The sequence below is a fragment of the Cinclus cinclus genome, chromosome 4 (assembly GCF_963662255.1).
Source record: "Cinclus cinclus chromosome 4, bCinCin1.1, whole genome shotgun sequence".
Taxonomy (NCBI): domain Eukaryota; kingdom Metazoa; phylum Chordata; class Aves; order Passeriformes; family Cinclidae; genus Cinclus; species Cinclus cinclus.
Window position 1 is genome coordinate 10650406 of NC_085049.1, and position 19040 is coordinate 10669445.

Sequence of the window (19040 nt, forward strand, 5' to 3'; positions counted from 1 at the left end):
GTGGGTACACTGAAACGTGAGCCAAATCAAAGTGTGTGAAGACAACCAGAAGATTTCCTTCAAAAGTATACTCCTGACACAAACTACATACTACTGCAGACTTAGTTTTGGATATCTGGAGACATATTTACTGGTAGAAACAACTATATTCTGGCAAATTTATATGTGCCCTTATATATGGACAGGATGAATCAGCCTCTGGAGGTAATTATCTCCCTCCATTGACCACAGAAAGAGTCTTGGCAACTGGATTATGTTAGATACCTAATGCTATATGGCAAGGCAGGTGAGCTGATTCTTCTAGTTCAATAAATACAAAGGAGAAAAGTTATAACAACACTACAAATATCAGAGGAAATGTGCTGGAAGATTAATTCTGCAGAGCACAGCAGCAGAGATCTTTGGGGGAAAGACCAGAAATAAGAAAGTGAGGAAAGAAACAGGAGTTAAGCTGGCAGTGTGACCTGGATGTCAGCACAGATAAAACCAGCAAGTGAGAGCAAGGGACAGCACACCACTAGTACCGACTTATAATATCTTTATAGCATCAATAGACAAGAATAAAAATAAAAAAAAAAGAATTCACAATTCTGTAAATCCTTTCCAGTTCTACCATCTTCATGTTCCTAATTAACTTGTCATGAGGCAAGGAAGTGGTCTCAGGGGAGATGATCTCTCTTGGTTTCTTTCGGCTGCCTGTCTTGCTGTAGGTCATGTTGAAGTCCAAAGTGTATTAAAAATCTGATTTTTTATGCTGACCAAAACTGACAGATCCAATCCAATATATAAACAAAGAAAACCAAGTGCAGACAACTATAATGATATTCGTAAGACCCCGATTGATCAGAATTGTCTACATAATGTATCATACCAATACAAGATGGCTTGTTTCCCAAGGAAAAATCCCACCAGAAGTGAATATTATAAAAGTATGTGGAAAAATAAAAAAATCCTTCATCATAATTGCTGCTTAATTCAAGTAGCAGAACTATCCAGACAACCATGGACTGATTGATACTCTGATGATACAACATACACACAGAAGTGCCGAACTAACTTTTAAGTGTTCCTGTAGTTACTGCAGGACGTGAAAGTAATCTTGAGCAGGTAGAAGGGTATACTTCTACCCAGTACTTTTAGTATCTTCAAAATATAATAATGGTCTATCCAGGCTTAGCTAAAATGTCCTGCTTTCTGATGGTGAACTGATGGAGTAATCAGGAACAACTAAGTATATCATGGTTCTTCAGGTGAACAAGATGTTGGGATAAATGTTATTCCTGCAGTCAAAAAACTTTCCTGCCTTAAAAACTACTGTGAAGAAAAACTGATCCCAGTGAAGTCCATAGCAATATTCTTGTAGCTGTACTCTTCAGATATCACCTGAAATTGCACCAGCTGTATTAAAAAACTTAATGGCTGTTTTTTACAGTGAAAAGGAGAGTCCTTGGCAAATGATTATATTATAGCTGTTTTTCAGTCTTTTATGGTACTTTCATAAAGAAAAAGAATCTTTAACAACTAGAAAAGACACTGCATCAGGTCCAAAAAGCAATGCTGACTATGCTCTTTTAAGGAGTAGGTGCTGAAGTAGTAAGAGACAATGTCTGCAAGATGTACTGGAAAGTGGTTTGTTAAACCTTGTGTTAAACCACATTCTCCTAAAATTCATCAGCACAAGTAAAAAAAAAAAAGATGATCCTTTAAAATATTCTATAGTGGTTTGCATTTACTCTAGACTTTTCTCCACTAAGAAAACAATTAATGTAGTACAAGCAAAAGAAGCCATATATGCTCTTGAACAGTATAGAGTCAAATAGCTTCAGGTTTCATGTCCTGCTGTCCCTGCAGACGTTTCAGAGTTTTGCTGCCTATGAGTGGAGAGAAGGCTGGAGAGAGAGAGAAAACCAATTCTGCCTTTTATAAAAAAAACCCATTAAAATGTGTAGCCAACTGTATAGGACAACCCATGATGTAATAATGCCTGGGTTGCAGCTGGATAGTTGGGTGAGAGCCACATTTCAGGATGACTGCACATGATAGCACATGCACCTAGAATCTTGGTCCTTTTTTATTCACTTCAGCATTGCACTGAACCAACACAGCAAACACCGATTGCTTGGGATCTTACAGAGCCAGCATCTGCTGACTTTGTGAGGACAACACCAGCTTGGGTCTCTAGGATGTGGTTTGAGGGTTGTTGGCAAGGCAAAGTCTGAAGGATGGGGAATCACAGCCTTTCCTTAGCCCTCGGAGAGAGAAAAGCTAAAAATCAGTGATGACTATGATTTATTTAAGCATGCCAAAATATACCACACCTATCAGGCATATTTAAAGCAGGAAAGAAGGAGCAAAAGTGAAGGTTTTTTTCAAGGCATTCCAATTTATATACAGTCTGTTAATTATTGCATGTTCTCATTAGCATATGTTCTCAGTGAAACCAAATGTAAGAGATGGAGTCCTATTTGTGTAGTATGTGCCTGTATTTGAAAATTCAGATTCATATGTAAGGGAGGCTGGAAACAGCCCAAGAAATGTGCTTAAGTGGCTCTTCCTCAGAAACCCTGGTAAGTAGTATGTTGCAAGAAGAGATGCTCTTGTTCTGCCTGTCAATGCTAAAATAGGTAAACATAAGGTCATGCACCTATGTCAAAAAGGGAACGAAAGGAAGAAGCAGACCAAGACATGCTCTAAAGTAAAACAGTCCTCTGAATCATTCAGTGAATCTGGTGGATGATAATTTTTTGTCTTTGTAGTCATTGAGGCAGAGGAAATTCCTTCCACTGTGCTTTACAAAATGCTAACTGAACCATTAATGATTAACAAATAAATAATCCTGTCTAAAGACAATTATCTTTCCCCTTATGAAGTCACTTCCTCTCTCACTGTAAATCTGCCTCACTATTCTGATGCAGTTTTGATAAGTGAGATCACATCTGAATTTTAGAGGTTATTTTGAGGTGAATGAATGAAAATGCTGTCATGAAATCTAAGACCTTTGGGTATACCTGTGACAACCTGAGATCCTTTGTTGTTGGAAGGCTTTAGCATTTAAAGGCACAATTCACATGAGCCTCAAATAAAGCAATAAAAGATGCTGCCTAGTGTGACTTTTTTCCCCCCACTCATTGTGATGTACACTTTAAAAATGTTTGTTTTTCATCTATTATTTAATAATCTAGTACAATCCTTACTACTGTTCAGGGAGATGTTGTTAGACAAATAGGTTTTTGTTGTCTTTTTATCTTTCCGTTTTTTTGTGAAAGCAAATGGAGTCTCTTCATGCCATTAACCAAAGTGACTTGTAAACAAAGAGGCAATTTAACAGCATCCCCACAGCATTACATTCCTACTTAACCCTGCGAAGACTGTGCAATGTGAAAACTGAAATGATCAGAGAGTTGTTGCTTTTGCTAGGATTCTAGTAAATAATCTAGTATTTTTAGACGTGTAATTGCACTTTTTTTTGCAAATACATTGTTCAAGAATATAATCACAAAAGCAAAAAGCCCTTACAACAGCCCTTCTATCCAGTCTGCACCTCTGATTGATTTCTTTGCTTTACATAACATTCATTTAATGGAAGTGAATGATGAGCATTGTCAGAACTGCAGTGTAAGCCAGAGCATTTCCAGGACAAGAAGTAAGCTGTAACATCAAAGGAATCTGAGGAGTGCAATGGCTGCTCTGTAGAGTGTCAGGGCTATTTGTGTTCACTGTATTTGTTACAAAATATATATCCATTTTCTATTACATTACCTCCTGCAGTATTTACTACTCTTACAGTTTGCTGTTTTAGTGATCTACCCATCATCCCTTCCCCTGTTCCCCAAATGTACCACAGGTTTTTGCTACAAGTAAAAGAAAAGTGCCATATAATTCAGTTTGCTTTCTGTCACAGCATACAGTATGTGCAGAAAAATTAAATACGGGAGTAAGGTAAAAAGGAAACAAGGGCTTACACTAGCCCTGAGGTAATCCTAGCTCTTCTCTGCTTGCTTGAACAAAGTTATTATAATTATTCTTTTTCTAGAATAAGCATATTTTTGTTCTTTTCAGCAAACACACTTACGTTTTAATAGTTACTGCTATTTTCAGCCTTGTATATGCCAGAAGCTATAGTTGGTCATGCCATTAGTATTCATTAAAAAGTCACATGCACAAACTTTATTCTTAATATTCTTCATGTGATAGTCACAACATTTTAAATTAAATCTAGTATTTAAAGCATTATTGACACCACCAAATGTTATTTTTACCTACTAATAATCAGAATAACAGATAATGGTCCAAACTGAGGCAGTTCCTTAAAGCAAACATAAATGCTCCTTCGACCTATGTAGTAGAGTTTCACTAATGAAAATGTTGGTTTTTCCATTCTCTTTTATTCATTTGAGGAACAAAATGTTATACCAACTCAGAAACTTGCTGTATTTTTATCCTGGTAATGTATATTAATCACAGAATCATAGAATGTGCTGAGTTGGAAGGGATCCATCAAGATCATCAAGTCCAACTCCTGGCCCTGTGCAGGACACTCCAATCACACCATGTTCCTGAAAGCCTTGTCCAAACCCCCTTAATTCTGTCAGGCCTGGTGCACTGGGCAATTTCCTGGGGAGCTGTTCAGTGCCCAACCACCTTCTGTGGTGAAAAACTTTTTCCTGATATCCAATCTAAACGTCCCTGCCTCAGTTTTAGGCCATTTCCTTGAGTCCTGTCCCCGACCGAAGAGTGAAACCAGTGTCTACCCCTCCTCTTCCTCATACAAGGAAGCTGCAGGCTGCAATGGGTTCTCCCTGCAGTGTCCTCTTCCCCAGGCTGAACAAACCAAGCGACCTCAGCTACACCTCATAAGGATTCCCCTCCAGACCCATCACCATCCTCATGGCCCTCCTTTGAAAGCTCTCCAACAGCTTAATGACAGCACACAGAGCATAAAGAACTTTCATATCCATTACTTCAATGAGTTTACTAATTAGTAACAGGTATGTATAATACACCAACAGGGAAAACTTCCTACACATAACTAATTCTCCTTATAGTTTGTTCATTTATTTTACTATTTCTGTATACAGCATGGTCTCCCTCTGCAGTTCATTAGCTAGTTTTTAGTCCACCCATTTTCCATTCCTTTAACTGTCAAAAAGCTTCACACTCTCCACCTCTGTCCACATAAGGAAGGACAAAACCAGTGATTGTGTTATTTCCCAGGAAGTAACAGAAGAGCAGGAAGGCCTTGCTTTCAACAGAAGAAACAAAAGCTTTAATTCCTGCCATCAAACTAAGCAGACCAGCTACCTATATAAAACCCAGCAGGCTTCTATCTAAATCACTAATGCAGGAATTTCCACTAGCCCTCAGGAGCCCTGACAGCCAGAACATTCCTGCTGTTTTAATGAGGAGGAGTTCAACACTCCACTTTGCCACACAAACCATTTTCCCACCCAGTTAAATAAAAAAAACAGCTATTAAAAAAAAAGAAGAAATAAGACTTACTCAATAAAGTAGACCTCCCCCTTTTCTGTATAAGCCATTTCCCAGTTATCAGGCAGTGGGCCCAAGTCATCATTCTCTTCAGGTTTAGTCTGTTTTGTTACATCCATATCCTCCTTTGCTTCTTCAGGTTGACCATATCCTGTTGCAGGACAAGGCTGGGTGGTAGATGCCTCACCTGAGACAGCTGTACTCTTGTCTTCATGCTCACTTGATTCTACAAGAGAAGAAAAATTGCAGGTTTTGGATATCCAAGTTAATGGTGAAGAATGTACTGGGTGCAAGTCTCTATGAACTGCAAGTCTTAAGAGAAAATTTCTTTCTGGTTTACACAAGGGTTCCTCTGATGATGCTTTTTATTTGGAACCCAACAAAAGAAAACAAAGCAATAAAACCAATCTGAAACAAGAAACTAGTGAAGAGTTCTGGCTCATTCTGTCCCAGGAGTCCTTCCAGACTAGCAGTAAGCACTGAGCAGAAGGCAGCTTCATATCCAGCAGCTTTACTGTCTCATGTCTTAACTATTCAAACTATACTCAATAAACATATATATCGACACATAAAACAACTACCATGCTGTTTTACTACAGACTACAGATCCTTTTCATTTAAAAAAAATACATGCATGCACTAATTGCTTTATCTCTATCCATATATCAAAGAAACCAATGACATCCATCAACTCATAGCAACATATTAACCATATAGAAAGTAGTTGTGATTTCATTGCTGATATGACCTGTGGGAGGCTTAATTTCCCACAGCCAATACCAAATGTTTCAACGTGTCCACACTGCAGTCTACAGTAAAGTTCAAGAAGATGACAATTTATTAAATAATCTAACAGTGCACCCAGAACAAGGAACTATGCAGATACCTGTGTGAAACATGTAGGAAGGTGGAAGAGAGCTTGGGTGAAATGTCCTAATTAGTGACGCTTACAGCAGCAAGAGAGAAGAGCAACAAAAGCTGTTTATAAAGGCATAGATTTTAATTAACCCACACAATCAATAAATGTGATATTATGGTGAGCAATGTTAAGAGATAAAAAGTTTAGGAGAACTAGTAAAGATTGAATAAGCAATACTCAGAATGCAAGTACAAACTGCTCTAACGAAAAAGAAAAATAGTAAGTAAAATCAAAGATAGTTTTAATTAAATGATGAATTTGCAATGATCTGCTATTTGAGACAGAATTGTACAAAAGGTGAAAACTAGATTAAATTGTTAAGGATGAACACAGAGAAACAACATCGGCATCTAACGGCAAAACAGAACAGTCAGTCTAGGAAGTGGGACACAGTCAGGACATTAGGGCTAACAAGAAAACTTTCTCTAAGTGGAATCATCATCATCACCATTGTCATCATCCTATAAAAAGCAGATTCATTCTACTGTGTGGGAAGGAAGGAAGGAAAGCTAATAGTTTATAACACATAAAAACGCCAAGGCAGTTAGCGCTCTTTTTGCCTCAGCCACTAGTAAAAAAAACAAACCTATGATGAAATTACTAACATAATTAATATCAGCAATAGGGCTAAAGATGGTGGGGTGTGCAGAGAACAGGTCAGGTGAAACTTAAATGAACCAGCTGTTCTCAATTGGCACAGCTGGATGAAATGGAACCTAGGGCACAGGGAGTACCACGCAAGGAGATTCATGGCAAATAACAGCAACATCTTCCAGACTTCACGGGGAAAAGAAACTTGGAAAGGACAAACACAACTCTGGTTTCAGCAAAATATCTATGATTTAGGTTTTTAGAAAATTTAATATTCTTAATTTCTGCACACCTAAGTTTCCTCTGAAATGATTTGCTCAATTAGGCAATTAGTCTTTTTGTAAAATAAACAAAAAGAAGAGGAAGACTCATGAAACTATAACTGCACTTCATTCTAATTCTTAGGATTAGAGGTAGGAATCAAACCACCTGTATGTAAACTCTTCAGAGGTTATAAATATTTCTCAAGACTTATCAGAAAGAAATTGTGGCAAATTAATTTTTTTTTTTTACATGACATAGTACAAGGTGCTGCTTCTTGGGGATAAAAGGTTTATACAGCTTTCATGATCTTAAAAAATGCTTTTGTCACTGACACATCAACCCTTCAGAACAGTACGAAAAAAACCCATATTCAGCCTTGGAAAGGGTAAGGATCTACAGCTCCAGATCCACATGCAACTCATGTTGCTAATCTTAACTCATGCTTGAACTATGTGGAATTACAATAATTTTATGCTGTTTGGAAACATGAATCTACCTGTCTGTAGATTTTTCAAATATGTAAAAGCTTCCTGCAAAGCAAAGATACTATACAGTCTCCACTTCCCCTGAGAACGGGACATGCAATAATTGATTAATAATTCTTGGGGTGTTTTTTTGTTATCTCTGCAAATCAAAAGTCCTCATCTGCTTCAGGCATTATTAACAGTGAGTTGTGAGTCATATTCCTGACACTGCCTGCAGCCTTGACCACGTTTCTACCACAGGAAGGAGGACATGCAGATTAAACTGAATATAAGACATAAGGTCACATAAGATTTGAGCACAGTAGAACAAATTCATTTGGGGCACAGGTGCATCACACACTGACTATTGATCCTTAATTCATCTGATAGAGCACAGATATGGTGACACTGCTGTGTCCTGGGATTTCACCATATCTCTAATATGTGTTCTTCCTCAAGATCTTATTTTCAGCAGGTCTGAAGAGGTCAGATTCATGATTTTCAATAACTACATTAACAAATCCCAGCCATCATGATGAAGGAAAAAAATGAAAATTCTTGAAATTTGCCATATAAACATGTAAGAGGACCTTGTCACATTATTCCTTTATTTTAATGCTGCAGATTATTCATGCAGAGAAATTCAAAAACTTAGTCTCTTCATCCCAAAGAATCAACTAGTATGATCCAAGTAATATCAGCAAAGAAAAAGAGAATATTAAATAGTAATTTATGGGATGGTTTTAGCAGTTCTGAGTAAAAATATTTCATATCTTTATACCCTTATTGTATCAAATGGCTTTCTTAAATTCTGTACAGGAAAGAGTCCATCCTTTTAAAATAACTTGGTTGGGTACAAGAGTAGTTTAACTCATGTTTGCCAATATATGTGTATGAATTTTCTTGTAAAGATATAACTGCAGCCTTGGAGTTTCTCCCTTTCCCATAGAGCTGCAGACATATTCAGGGCTTGGTGCTTTTGTATGGAGGCACTGCTCCCACTGACTCCTGACACAGTGAGAACCAGGAGCTGACCTGGGCAAGGAAAGCAGGAGTCATGGAGACTGGGTGAGCACAGGGTAATCTGTGGGTCACAGGATGTGATAAAATGAGTTTAAAGAACACACCTACAAAAATCAGTGGGCACCAGCTTTGGTATGTATTTAAATCTCATGGCTCTCAGAAGCTTTGTATGTTGTTTTCATTCCTCTGGCTGTCTTTGCTGTGTAATAATACAATCATTAACTCAACTTCTTGCCTGGGACTAGTGCACCTTGCATGGTGATTGATGGCATTGGGACTTTGGTCTTCTGTTCATTTCTAAGGCCTGGAATGATAATTTTGAAACTTCATGTCTTATCTTATGCCTCCATTAATTTGAGCCTGACAAACCTTCATTCTCTGAGTGCAACTTATCATTGCTCAAGTACTGTCAGAATAATGCACATGCATTGTGCATTGAATAATGCTTTTTAACATTGAAAGCATGCTTTCAATGTTAAAGTGATTCTTCTGGAGTTTGAATGATAAACTTCATCCGTCAGTAGTGGAAAGCAGATGTGACATGACCAGCACAGTGTCAAATATGATGCTGGTTGTGAAGGAGACCGACTCAAACCATTGCAGACATAAACAGTGACAGCAGCAAAAACTGCTGAATGTCTGACAAGTTTCTGGTTACAGTATGATCAAGACTCTTTGGTCAAAGCATCAGTTTTGCAGAAATCATTAATTTCAACACAGTGTCCATCAGGAAAATAATCTCATGTGCAATATCTCTCACCCAGTAAAATGTGGAGAATTGCACTAAGCCTTAAGAAACCCAATACTAAGTCTAGACTTGCCTAACTTAATAGTTAATATACAGATTGTCTTTCATATGTTTCTTGGTAAATTCTTTATTTAAATTTATCCATTTAGGCTCTTCTGTATCTGTAGGCTGAAATAATCATTCTAAATTGTAAAGGTGATCCCCTAAAATGTGTATCTAAAACAGCTATGCTCTTACACTTCAAAATGTTTTTTTTTTTTCTTCTTATTTTATATCAACAGGGCAGAGACAAATAGCTCAAACAAAAAAGTAAGGCATTTAGGCATATGATATACTAAATCTGGACGAGATAAATCCCATCTCCCAAATAATGCTATTTTGTCCTGAGAGAACTTGACAGGTTGAAGAATTTGAACAGGCTCACAGGTTGAAGGATTGAGAACATTCCATCTTAAAAGGGTCAAAAGTCCCATCCCTAAGTACTGAGAAGGATTCCTGGTGGCTTCTAGGCTGAGGAAAGGTGACACAAATCAGAAAGAATAAACACATTGGGCAGACAATTGTGGTCACTTTGTCCATATACAGCTGTCTCGGGGAAATCTGATGAACATGAACCAAGGCGTATGGAAGGTATTAATGAAAAATTGCTAAAGCTCAACACTTGCACAGATTATGCCAACAGACACTGAAAAGTTGACTAAAAATTCAGACCAAAAACTCAAAGATCTCTGTAACCACAGATATCACTTAATTGGTTTGATAAGGATGTGTTTATTTTCTTCAGAATCTTCTTAGATCTGTTACTATTTCAACCTCGTGGTCTTATGTGTTAGAGCAGGTTTTGAGTTGACAGGCTGGGATATGCAGTTAATAAGCCATTAAATTGCTGAGCATCTATAAAAAATGAATCAATGTTCAGATGTCCCAGGAGTCTTATAATTAATAAAAGCCTCCTCCTGGAAGTGAAGTATTTAAAATAGAGCACACTTTCTAAAATAATTGGCAATAATAAATGTCCTACCTTTGCTGATTGTTTATAAAAACTAAAATGCTCTCTCCACCAAGAGTTTAAAAGTAAATAAATTAATTAAAATATTCTGTTTTTCCTGATTGTTTAAAGACAAAACTACAAATGCACTGACATTTTAGAGGTGACTAAGCCTCTGTCAGCTCACAGAGAGAATGACTGCAGTAACAGAGTCTGTGGGAGCCACACTGCCCAACAAAGGCAACACAGCATGTATGTACAGAGCTGCTTTGCTACAATCCCCAAAGTCCTCAATCAGTGTAACTGAACAACAAAACCCTGCTTATAAAACCATGAGAGCCAACACAGGCACTGCTTGTTCTGCTGGCCACACCAACAGGATTTACTCTGGGGGGGAAGGAGGGGGAAGAGAGGGGGGCTGTCTTACACCCATGCTCAAGTATTTCATTTAGTTACACAGCACATGCCAGTGCCTGCTTCTTGGGTGCTGCCTAGTCACTGTTCACACAGAATTTGCTGGGGAGAAGCATATTATCGGTGTAGAATTCAAGTCAAAATGCAGGTAAATATTACCTCTTGATCCACTTGGAGCTGAAACATATCGTCCTGGAAATTGCTCCTCAGCAATGGTCTCTCATGTGGCACATTTTGAATAACTACAAAGAATGATCTTTCTAATGATTTCTGCAATACACATCAGAGACCAAACCCTGCCTTTGCCTCTTTCACTGTGCAAGTATCCTGGCAACAGCAGCAGTGCTGATGTTAGTATCTCTGGGCTTCATCCTTTCCTGCTCAGCTGTGTAGGGAAGGCACTAAGTGCCAGAGCAGTGCCAACAGATGCAATCTTATGTGGAAGGGATGAGCAAGGCTTGTGCAGCATGTGGTGGCAGTGGCAAGGCAGCAATACTGCAGCTCTTTGGAAAGCCAAGGGGAAGAACCAGACCCACTCTCACCCCACTGCTCCTTGACACCCCAGGTAGATGGAGATGGATCCTGCACAGGAATTTTCCCCTATACACAATGTTAGGCAACAGCTAAAGAAAAGCATGTGGCAAAATCATCCTGGATGGGAAGATATCAAATTCAGTATACTTTGTAATGAAGAAGGAATTAAAAAGGTATACACAGTATGAAAATCCTTTAACAGAGCTTAGAAGATTAGGCAATATTTTTTTCGCTTGTTTTGTTTAGAGAACTTGCAATATTTCAGTTTATCTTCTCATCCATGTGATTGTCACTAGACTTCAACAATCTGTTTCTGAATTTCTAAGTTTACCAAAAAGGATTCACAATGTTATTTGTCAGAGATATAAAAATTTTAATTCTTTAATTTTCTGCATCATCAACAACAAAATAATTTCTTAAATTCTATTTCAGGATAAAAATTATTAAGTTCAGTAAAATATTGTCTTGCTGAGAGGCTGAGGGAGAAGTCGATTACCTGCTTCAGAATAGGCTGGAGTGCTCTCACTCGAGATACCAGTAAGTACCAAAAACCCCATTTTATTCTGAAGCACCGTGATCCAAGCAGGACAACAATTGTGTTTTAGGACTTGACATCTGAAACCCTTATCAGCTTTATGCATCCTCTGAAACATTCCTGAAAAGTGTCCTCCAGATAGTATTGCCATCTAAGTATTAATGGCACTGCCACACCTTTGTTAATGTGGTGACTTTAGTCTTCCACTATATTGTTAAGTCTTCATGACAATTTACGAAAGTTCATTTCCATAAAGCGCTGAACAATCTTGTGAGTGTCACCACTTGAGAACAAGATCTAAAACACAGAGACTATTTATCTGAACAAATTGCAGTTCTCTAGACTCCCTCTATAGTCAGCGGAGAGGAACAGGCAGTTGTGAATGATTTCCTAACCTAGAAATCTAAACCAGGTCACAATCCATGCTCAGAAATAAGGTGTCTTTTACTTTGGTCTATAAAGAGGGTTCACAGAGACTAGCTCAAAGACAGAAATCTTTACAGTAGCTGAGGTAAGTGAGATGAGTCCCCAAAATAGTGGTTATGTAATTTTTCTAGGCTTCAGAGAAATCCTAATATCCAGGATTCCTGCCTTTCCCTCTTGCAAGAACATCCTTACCTGAACATGCATATTCTCACTGCAGAAGGAGGTAACTGAGGACTCTGAATAACAGAAACTCACTGCAAAGTAAGAAGGAAGAACAGACCTGGTGTTACTGTCACGTCATTTCCATTGACCACAGGTCTTTCTTCCTCTTCTTCCTCTGGTGGTTCAATGCCTGTCTTCTCCATATTGCTCACAGACTTATTCCTTTTACGCTTGCCTTCAGCCCCGGGAGTGGCACCTGGGAGGATCTGGTCTGTCACATTTAACAGCAACGGAGCAGGTTCTGCTGGAGGCTTCGGAGTGCCGTAATAGTTGTCTGGGAAGAAAGAAAAGAAAAGAAAAGAAAAGAAAAAAGAAAAGAAAAAAGAAAGAAAAGAAAAAGAAAAGAAAAAGAAAAGAAAAGAAAAGAAAAAGAAAAGAAAAGAAAAGAAAAGAAAAGAAAAGAAAAGAAAAGAAAAGAAAAGAAAAGAAAAGAAAAGAAAAGAAAAGAAAAGAAAAGAAAAGAAAAGAAAAGAAAAGAAAAGGAAGAACACATAAGCTTGCAGAAATACACGGGCTGCTGCTGCTTCTTTTGTCTTGGATTAATGGGTGTGTGAGGTAGGATCTGGCTCATCAGCTAAAATAAAGAATAGTTCAAAATGTGTTCTGCAAAACTGAATATTTACCTTTCCTGAAATGGTAATTAATTTTCTTGGTGGTAGAACAAGTGATCCAATCATGCTCACAAACGTCTATTTAATTAACAATTTCTACAAATGTAACAGTTAAAGTTTGTATTCCTCTCATCCAAATACCTGACCAAGTAGTATCGTATCAGAGCTGTTCTCTTACTTCAAATCGTTAGTTAGGACAAATTAGTTTTGCAACACTTATGCCACAAAACAAGAGCTTCTTAAGGATCAAAATTATGATAAGAATATTGATTATTTATTACATTATATAATTTCCACTCCCTCAAATTATCTCACCTACTTAGAAAGCAAATAATCATCCAATGATTCAGAGATTTGCAGTTTTCAGTAACACTTTCACTATCTTATTTTTCATATTTGTCAAATTTTTGCTATTCATGACTTCAAAATTTGTAACAGTTAATGCTAATATATTTTCAAAGAAAGTTGAAACCTTATGCTTTAGGGCTTAACATTATCTCAAAGTACTAAGGAATTCTGAGAAGACTTAAGGTGGCTGACAGATTACCCTCTATTTGTGTCTCCTGAATTTTCTGGCAACTTCCTCTGAGTCATCTACTTTCTGAGAGAAGGATTATTAGATGAGATGGACCACGACCCCTTCTTATCTGTCAATATCTGTATCTTTGCATTTCTAGCACATCTGATCTCAAAATTAGTGTCTTGCTAATACCACAATTTTTTCATAAAAAATATGGCTACAAATATATCAGTAACATAACCAAATAATATTTTTTAAGTATGCATTTGCTAGAAAGAAACATAAATAGTAATATAAGATGTAAAGATGAAAACATGGTGTTTATGTAGTTATCTTTTTTCATCTGTAAGCTGTATTGAAGGGCAATGAACAGGTTATTTTACAAGTAGATTTACAGCAGTTGTTATGGGATACTAAAAAATACTGTCCAGGTCTGAAAAATTTTCCCCCCCTTCCCACCTGTCCCCAGTTCCTCCCCCTGACAAAAAAAAAAAAAAAAAAAAAAAAAAAAAAAAAAAAAAAAAAAAAGAAAAAAAGAAGTACACCTCTGTAAGCATATCAAGCTGATGACAATATTTGTAGACTATATGAACACTTTGAAATTTCTTATCCTACTATTTAGGACTTCTGTATGATCAAAGCAGTAGCAATCGATGATATTATTATAACCACACATGACAAAAATAAATGCATGTGTTATACATGCACAGTAAATCATCATAGAATACATTTTGCAGGCAGAGTAGAAATGATTACTGGCACTTGTATTTCTGGGTGTTTCCAAGGACTTCCAGTGTTCAGCCATGTGACCACCTCAATACAGGTAAGTAACTGAATACCCTTGCAACTGATGAGTACCCAATTTTTCACAGCAGTTTAGCAAAACAGTATTACTAACAGGTGTTTCTGCAATTGTAATACACAGTAAAAATGTACTGTGTTAAATGACACTCATAGTCACTCTGCACTTAGGGATGTCTGAATGAAACTTTGACTCACTTTGTGAGCAGATTGTCTTTGGATTTTGTGAGATGGCAGCAGGTTTAAAGAAGAGCCCCAGTGGGGCAATGAGATGTGGCTCTGCAGTGGAGACTGTGGGAACTCTCTGACTGCCAGAGGAGCAGGATTTGCTGTCCAAGGGATAAAAAGGAAACAATACTGTACCTCCAAAAAATGTCAAGATAAGATCTGTTTAGAGTCAAATTTCTGTGCTCTGACAGTACAGGCTGTTCTGAGAGTATCGGAAAACCAACTGTGCTCAGTTGGAAATCTACTTTTTTATTGCTCTAAGATCACGTTACCTTTATTGGTGAGATTGTGTGCCCGAAATATCACACATTTTGAAAAAATGATTCTCAATTAAAAAAGCTCCCTGGCCTAAGACTTTTTACTAGTCTCCATCAGTGCCCAAGAGGCCTTAAGCTTGACAAAACTTGTCAAATGTGCACTGATTTCCACTGATTCCATAAATATCAGAAGATGTATCCCAGGGATATCATATCAGTATGACACAAACTGTGAAACTATCGTGCAGTACCTTGGCATTTTCTCCTTTGTTCTTAGTTTTGTCATTGTCATACAGAATTGAGTACAGTAGTAATTAGCAGTAATGCTAACAACCTGAATAGTAGATGAGGTGTTTTAACTGAAGGACACTCTCATGTTATTTTAAAATATTAGACACTTTTTCATTTTGACTGACTGCATGCACTAGTGAGAGACAGAGATAAAATTCACACACACACAAAAAAGTCTATGAATATCACATATATACAAATATAAGAAAAAATTGCACATGTAAGATCAGGTGCCAAAGAGGATTTAATTCATCCAGTTTCAAACTTAAAATGCTATATAATTTCCAACTTCTGTGCTATAACATAACATTTCATGTGCTTTATGATCCAGTAACCATTGATATAAAAGTGAGTTTTAAATTATTTATTGCTACCTACCTATTCATCTATATCTTTAATTGAAAAATATGCACAAACAATGCAAATAAAACAAAGAAACCATACACATATTGATACAATCAGAATGTAATAAAAAAAAAGTTAGACTCCAATGGAAAAAATATATAGGGTGAGATATCCAGCCATTTCAATGAAGGAGCAGTGCTCCATTACAGAAAAATCAGAATCAACTTAAACTGTACCTTTCACCAAGAAGAGATTCTGAGTGTCTTGAAATTCCTTGTTTAAGACTTGGGACATTAGAGATAATGGGAGACTCTCTTAAAACCTTGGCAAATGCCATACCTAGGCATAACATTGAAACTAAATGTTTAAAAACCGTAACTTCTGTTGCCATTAAATTTTGAAAATCTTTGATCTCTTTTTCATCTTCCCTGAGCAAAGCCAGGGCTGTTTCAATAAGTTATTGTTCAAACACTAATCGCAGGAAATTAATTTTCTTGTTGACATAAAAGGAACATTAAATAAACAATTTCAACATTAGTTAAAAAGGAATTATTTAAAAAAAAAAAGAAATAAAAAGAAAATATAACATGATAGAAGAAAACATAAATCCCATGCCTGTTGGCAGTCAGAAAAAACAGCAGTTAGTTGTTTTTTTTTTTTTTTTAAATGAATGGAGCACAAGACAGACAACACCTTTATAGCACTAGACAAAACCATATAGTACCCTCTCTTTTGCATACTGCCTGCTGTTCTGGTATTTGCCTCTCAAAAATTACATGGGGGAACTGAAGAAGGGCAATTAAAGCTTGGAACTGCTTAAATTGATTTTGAGTTTTCAACTTGGAAATGGGACAACTGAAGTGGGAAGATATGTATAAAAACAGGAAAACCCTGGGAAAGTGCCTAGAAAACCAATGAATGGATGCTTCCCAGTACTTGAGAACAGGAGGATGTCCAATGAAATCAGTAGGTTTAAAATAAGTGGGTGTGTTTTTTTACACAGCATGGGAGAATAGTGGCATTCACTGTTAGATGCTGCCAGTATCATAAATGCAGTCAAAAGGCAATGATACAAAGTCATAGAAGAAAAAACGACCATGAAAGCCTATTAAAGGTAAATTCTGAATCAAGAGTTCTATACAATCAGATTGGTAGAGTGCAGAATGTAACTCTGCAAGTCTTCCTTGATCTTGTATTTAAAGCCTTAACATCTTACAGGTCTCTTCCAATCTCGGTGATTCTGTGATTCTGTGATCTACCAAGGGGCAGCCGTAGAGACATTTTCTCTCCATTTGACTAAGTGCAGCTGCTCTATTACTCAGCTCCCTCCTTGTCATACTCAAAAAAAAAGTGTGTATACTCACCTGCCACCCCTGCACAGTCAAGAGGTCAGTTTGTGCTGGGTCTGAATCAAAGCAGACAGGCAGTGCAGAAAAAGTGCTGAATCCATCTGGCTGCTGCTCCTGACTGCTCCAGTGCTCCCAGCTGGTTCTGAGTGCAGCTGAATACTGAAGATGTGGCTGGAGTGGCTTGGAAGCCATGGCACAGTGACAATTACCAAGTATCCCTTGCGACCCCTGAGCTGCATGAACCCTGATCAGCACCCTAAATCTGCAAGGAAGAGTCAGACAAATGGGTAGGCTTGCTCTGATGACAGAGACCGGATCAGGAAGTCAGAAAGTCACAAGAAGCAGAAAAATGAGGAAATAAGGAGGACAAAACAGCTAACTTTTTTTTCTTAACTTTAGTTCACCTATGTCAGGATGCAGTAAAATTTTTATTGTATCAATGGAGTGTTTGATGACGAAGCAATAACTAACTTGCTTCCTGAGAAAAGGTAAGCCTTTGTGGAAGAAGAAAACCAGCATTTGGGTGGTAGTAGAGAAGCAGAAAAATCCTCATGTTGAAATGATAGCAAGACCCAGGTCACTGATAGTGCCTATACTGATGTGCTGGGTACCCAGTGATCCCAGGTACTGGGCACAGTCATAAATGTATCTCCCATGTTATGCTCTACTTTGTGCTCCACTGCAGGGACTGACCAACATGCATTTTCCTCTGCCTGGCCTTCCCAGCACAGAGTGGACATTTCCACTTGCCATCCTTCTGGACAGAGAAGAGAGAGGAAGGGCTTTGTGTCAGGTCTGCACTCCAGGCTGTGCAGGAGGACGTGCTCCTTCGGCTCCTGGGCCAGGCCAGCCTGAGCCATCACCTTGTGGAGAAAGGGGATCATTGCTGAGAGCATCCTTTGCTCCTGAAGCTCTGCAGATTTCATCTTAGAAATTAAAGCCTCTAGTTAAAAAATGTAAGTGCTACTAAATGTTAAAATAGTGATGAGGAATTAGGAAATTATAGTAAAAATGAACAACCAGACAGAAAACAAAAGGTGTGCCAGAGCCAGAAGCCTTCAGGGTGAATACTTCCAGCTATGGTGTGACTCACATTCTGAGCCCAGAGTCGAGACACATTCCTTTTCACACTTATTTTTAGAGTGGGATGAAACAATACCCAGCTACCTGCCTCTGCTTATTCAGCACCCTCATTTAGATTGATCTGTCTTTTTTTGTTTATACAGCTTTGAATTGCTGAAGTATCAGTCAAAATTGTGTGAGTCAGCCACAACTCTAGGAAATGAAAGACAAACTTTATTTTTCAGTTACAAGGACAATAACTGCAAATGTTATGATGAATGTTAAACCTCTACATGTTTGCTTTTGTAATCATTGACTACTGGTAATAAATTAAGCGGAAGTATTTGGAAGCCTAATTGTTGCCTAGATTTGAGTTACATTTGATATTTTATCAGTTCATAAACAAATACATATGGAAGTGCAATAGATTACAATGATATAGAGAGATTTAGATAGGCAGAAAGTAGCTTAATTTTCAATAAAATAATAATGTAAACAAATATGAATATTTTATAATTTGATTAAAAGAAGATGGAAGAATTTATTTATTTATGACTAGAAGCCAACTGCATACAACAAGAAGCATCTGTTCAAAATTTATGTCTGTTTATAATCAGTATCCAGATGAAGACTGGTGACAAGTGGTGTCCCTCAGGGGTCCATATTGGGAAAAACAGTGTTTAATATCTTCATCAGTGACATCACCAGTGGGACTGTGTGTACTCTCAGCACGTTTGCAGATGACACCAAGCTGAGTGGTTTGGTTTCTACACCAGCAGAACAGGATTGCATCCAAAGGTACCTGGACAAGCTCCAGAAGTCATGAGGTTTAACTAGACCAATTGCAAGGTGCTGCACCTGAGCTGGGGCAGCTCCAGTATCAGCACAGGTGAGGGATGAACAGATCAAGAAGGACTCGGAGGTGCTGGTGGGAGAAAATCTGGACATGATCTGGCAATGG

The 19040-nt window shown here is 37.7% G+C and overlaps 1 protein-coding gene across 2 annotated transcripts in view; it reads right to left on the reverse strand.

The window, feature by feature from the left end:
* The window catches only part of MAGI2 (membrane associated guanylate kinase, WW and PDZ domain containing 2), a 698568-nt gene that overhangs the window by 224468 nt on the left and 455060 nt on the right, over positions 1-19040 (reverse strand). For both annotated transcript variants that reach the window (XM_062490827.1, XM_062490826.1), the window contains exons 4-5: positions 12674-12889; positions 5500-5713 (exon numbers count right to left, since the gene is read on the reverse strand). In XM_062490827.1, coding sequence (XP_062346811.1) covers positions 5500-5713; positions 12674-12889 — 430 coding nt within the window. The remainder of the gene's footprint in view (positions 1-5499; positions 5714-12673; positions 12890-19040) is intronic.